A 2348-nucleotide genomic window follows, 5' to 3' on the forward strand; every position below is an offset into this window, starting at 1 on the left:
GGAAAGTGAGTTCTGAGCAGGCCCAGAGACTCAAGGCACCTCAGCGATGCTGAGGGTCACCGCAAAGTTCGCCATGCCTGCAGGTCCCCAGGAACAGCTCTGAACCCCTCCCCATACAGTGACGCAGATGTAGGTGCAGTAATGCGAAGCTGCAAGTCTTGTTCTGGGGCTTTTGGGATCCTATCATAAAATCTTCTATTTTTAAGTGTTCTCTGTATAGAATATTCAGGTTTCTTTCTCCTGTAAGAGAAGTTACATCTTCTTACAGCTACAGATCTGATAATCCTCCTTCCAATGCTGCACTTCACGCAAAGCCCTGCAGTTGTTGCCTTGGAGTGGAATTTTCCCAAGGGAGCGGTGAGCCCCATCCCCTGATCTCTGTTAGAACAGGCCTACGTGTGGGTCCAGTCAGACTCAACCTTGCACCTCAGCGGCAGCCTCGTTTGTTTGGTGCACTTGTACCTCAACATTCCCACCCAGTCCTGTGGGCCCGAGGAGCCCCTGTCCTCCCGCAATGCCGGAGACCCCTGCCCCCGCGGGGAACTCCCATCCCCTGGCACCCCCTCCCCTGGCTGGATATGGGCTAGTTCTCCAGGTCTGCAGCCAGAGAAGCTGTGACAGCAGCCAGCTCTGGAACAGCCTCCTCCCTCTCCAGATCCATGTTCACCTTCGAAACTGTTCTGTACTTGTTTTCCAAATCAGTGGTTTCTTTTGATCAAAGTTCTGGCCTTCGTACAAAGTCTCTATTACCTGCAACAACTTTCTTTTCATTTCCTTCATGTAGATGCTCCGTAGGTGTATCACAATATCTGAGCATCACCAGGAGATTACAAAAAGCTGGTCTATTTAAACTGCCAAAATTTCTCTTCGCAACCTTTATCTGTCAACAGCAACGGCTGCTCTGGAGGATAATTTATCTGGCATTTTAAAACTTGGCTGTTTCCTTCCCTCTACTTCTATTCTGTTATTTGTATTAAATTGTACTTTGTGGACTTAAGGTATTTTTTTTCCACAATCTCATTTTAAATACTGGGGCAGGTGGTTAGCCTGGAGGGAATAGCATGAAGGAGGGATGCAGAGGGGAAGTCTCTGTCTCCTTGCTCTCAAATTATTCATTTCTGTTTTCAATGCAATGAGACATTTCAGTGAATGCAGCTGAGAGAGTTTCAATAGCAAATGACCAGTGGTCATTAAAAACCAGCAAGGTGCTTTTTGCTCTGAAAGTGATCTTCCCCAGCACCCACAACAAGCAGGCGCAGGGTGCAGCTTGGGGTGGTTGTGACAGCAGCATGACACCTCTCCTGGTAGGCACCCAAAAGCTGTGGGTGCTCAGGGTTCAGATTAGCTTCTCGATTTACAATTCAGATTTAATTTAATTTACTGAGATTGCTGTGGTTGATTGCTGTGGCTCCCCTGGAGCCTGTGGGGGAGATGAGGAGGTTTGTGGCACAAGGAGCTCACAGGCAGCAGAGGGCATTGCCTCTGGCTGCCTCCCACTTCTTCACCATCACTTCCAGCAGCATTTTAATGGGCAGCAGCGTCTGGAAGGAGATTTGGGCTCAGGGTTGCCTATTTTGCAACACACCAGGGGCATGGATAGATGGAGACCATCCTGTGCCTTCAACCATGCTCCAGCACACCCCTGCAGAAGCTTTCATCTCCTGTTTGACCATAGATGTGAGGCAAGCATTGCAAAGCTGTCGGGAGACATCAGTATTATCCGTTGTGAAGCCCAGAAGACTGATAAAGAGATTCACGGCCTTCACTCTGCCCTCAGAAATTGTGTGGGTGATTTTGAGAAGAAGGTGAGTAGAGAAGCCTGCAGTGAAATACCTGGTGAGTGGTGTCTATACTTGACTGTATCAAGCTTGATATATTTTCTTTTCCTAATTGCTGACCAGTATTAAAGATTGGTATGTATTTCTATAATATGCCAAGATTTTTAGTAAAAAAACCCTATTATGACACTGTGGCATCTTAGAATCACAGAATCACAGCATGGTTTGGATTGGAAGGAACATTTCAAGCTCACCCAGTTCAACCCCCTGCAGGGACCAGGGTCATCTGCAACCACAGCAGATTGCTCAGAGACCCAAGGTCCAACCCCACCTCCAGTGGTGCCAGGCATGGGGCTTCTCCCAGCTCTCAGGGCAACCTGGGCCAGGGTCTCATCACCCTCAGCAGAAACAATCTCTCCCTCCTCTCTGGTCTCACTCTCCCTCTGCCAGTTGAACCCATCAGCCCTTGTCCTGTCCCAACAGCCCCTGCTGAATAGCCCCTCCCCAGCTCTCGGTCAGGCCCCTTGAAGCACTGACAGGCTGCACTAAGGCGTCCCTACAGCCTTCTCT

At 49.1% G+C, this 2348-nt stretch overlaps 1 protein-coding gene across 1 annotated transcript in view; it reads left to right on the forward strand.

Moving 5' to 3' along the window:
* The window catches only part of FAM81B (family with sequence similarity 81, member B), a gene marked incomplete at its 5' end in the record, with an annotated part of 23015 nt that overhangs the window by 7565 nt on the left and 13102 nt on the right, over positions 1–2348 (forward strand). Inside the window, one exon of the mRNA XM_010137590.1 lies at positions 1676–1805. Coding sequence (XP_010135892.1) covers positions 1676–1805 — 130 coding nt within the window. The remainder of the gene's footprint in view (positions 1–1675; positions 1806–2348) is intronic.

The sequence above is a fragment of the Buceros rhinoceros genome, unplaced genomic scaffold (assembly GCF_000710305.1).
Source record: "Buceros rhinoceros silvestris isolate BGI_N320 unplaced genomic scaffold, ASM71030v1 scaffold14026, whole genome shotgun sequence".
NCBI lineage: Eukaryota > Metazoa > Chordata > Aves > Bucerotiformes > Bucerotidae > Buceros > Buceros rhinoceros.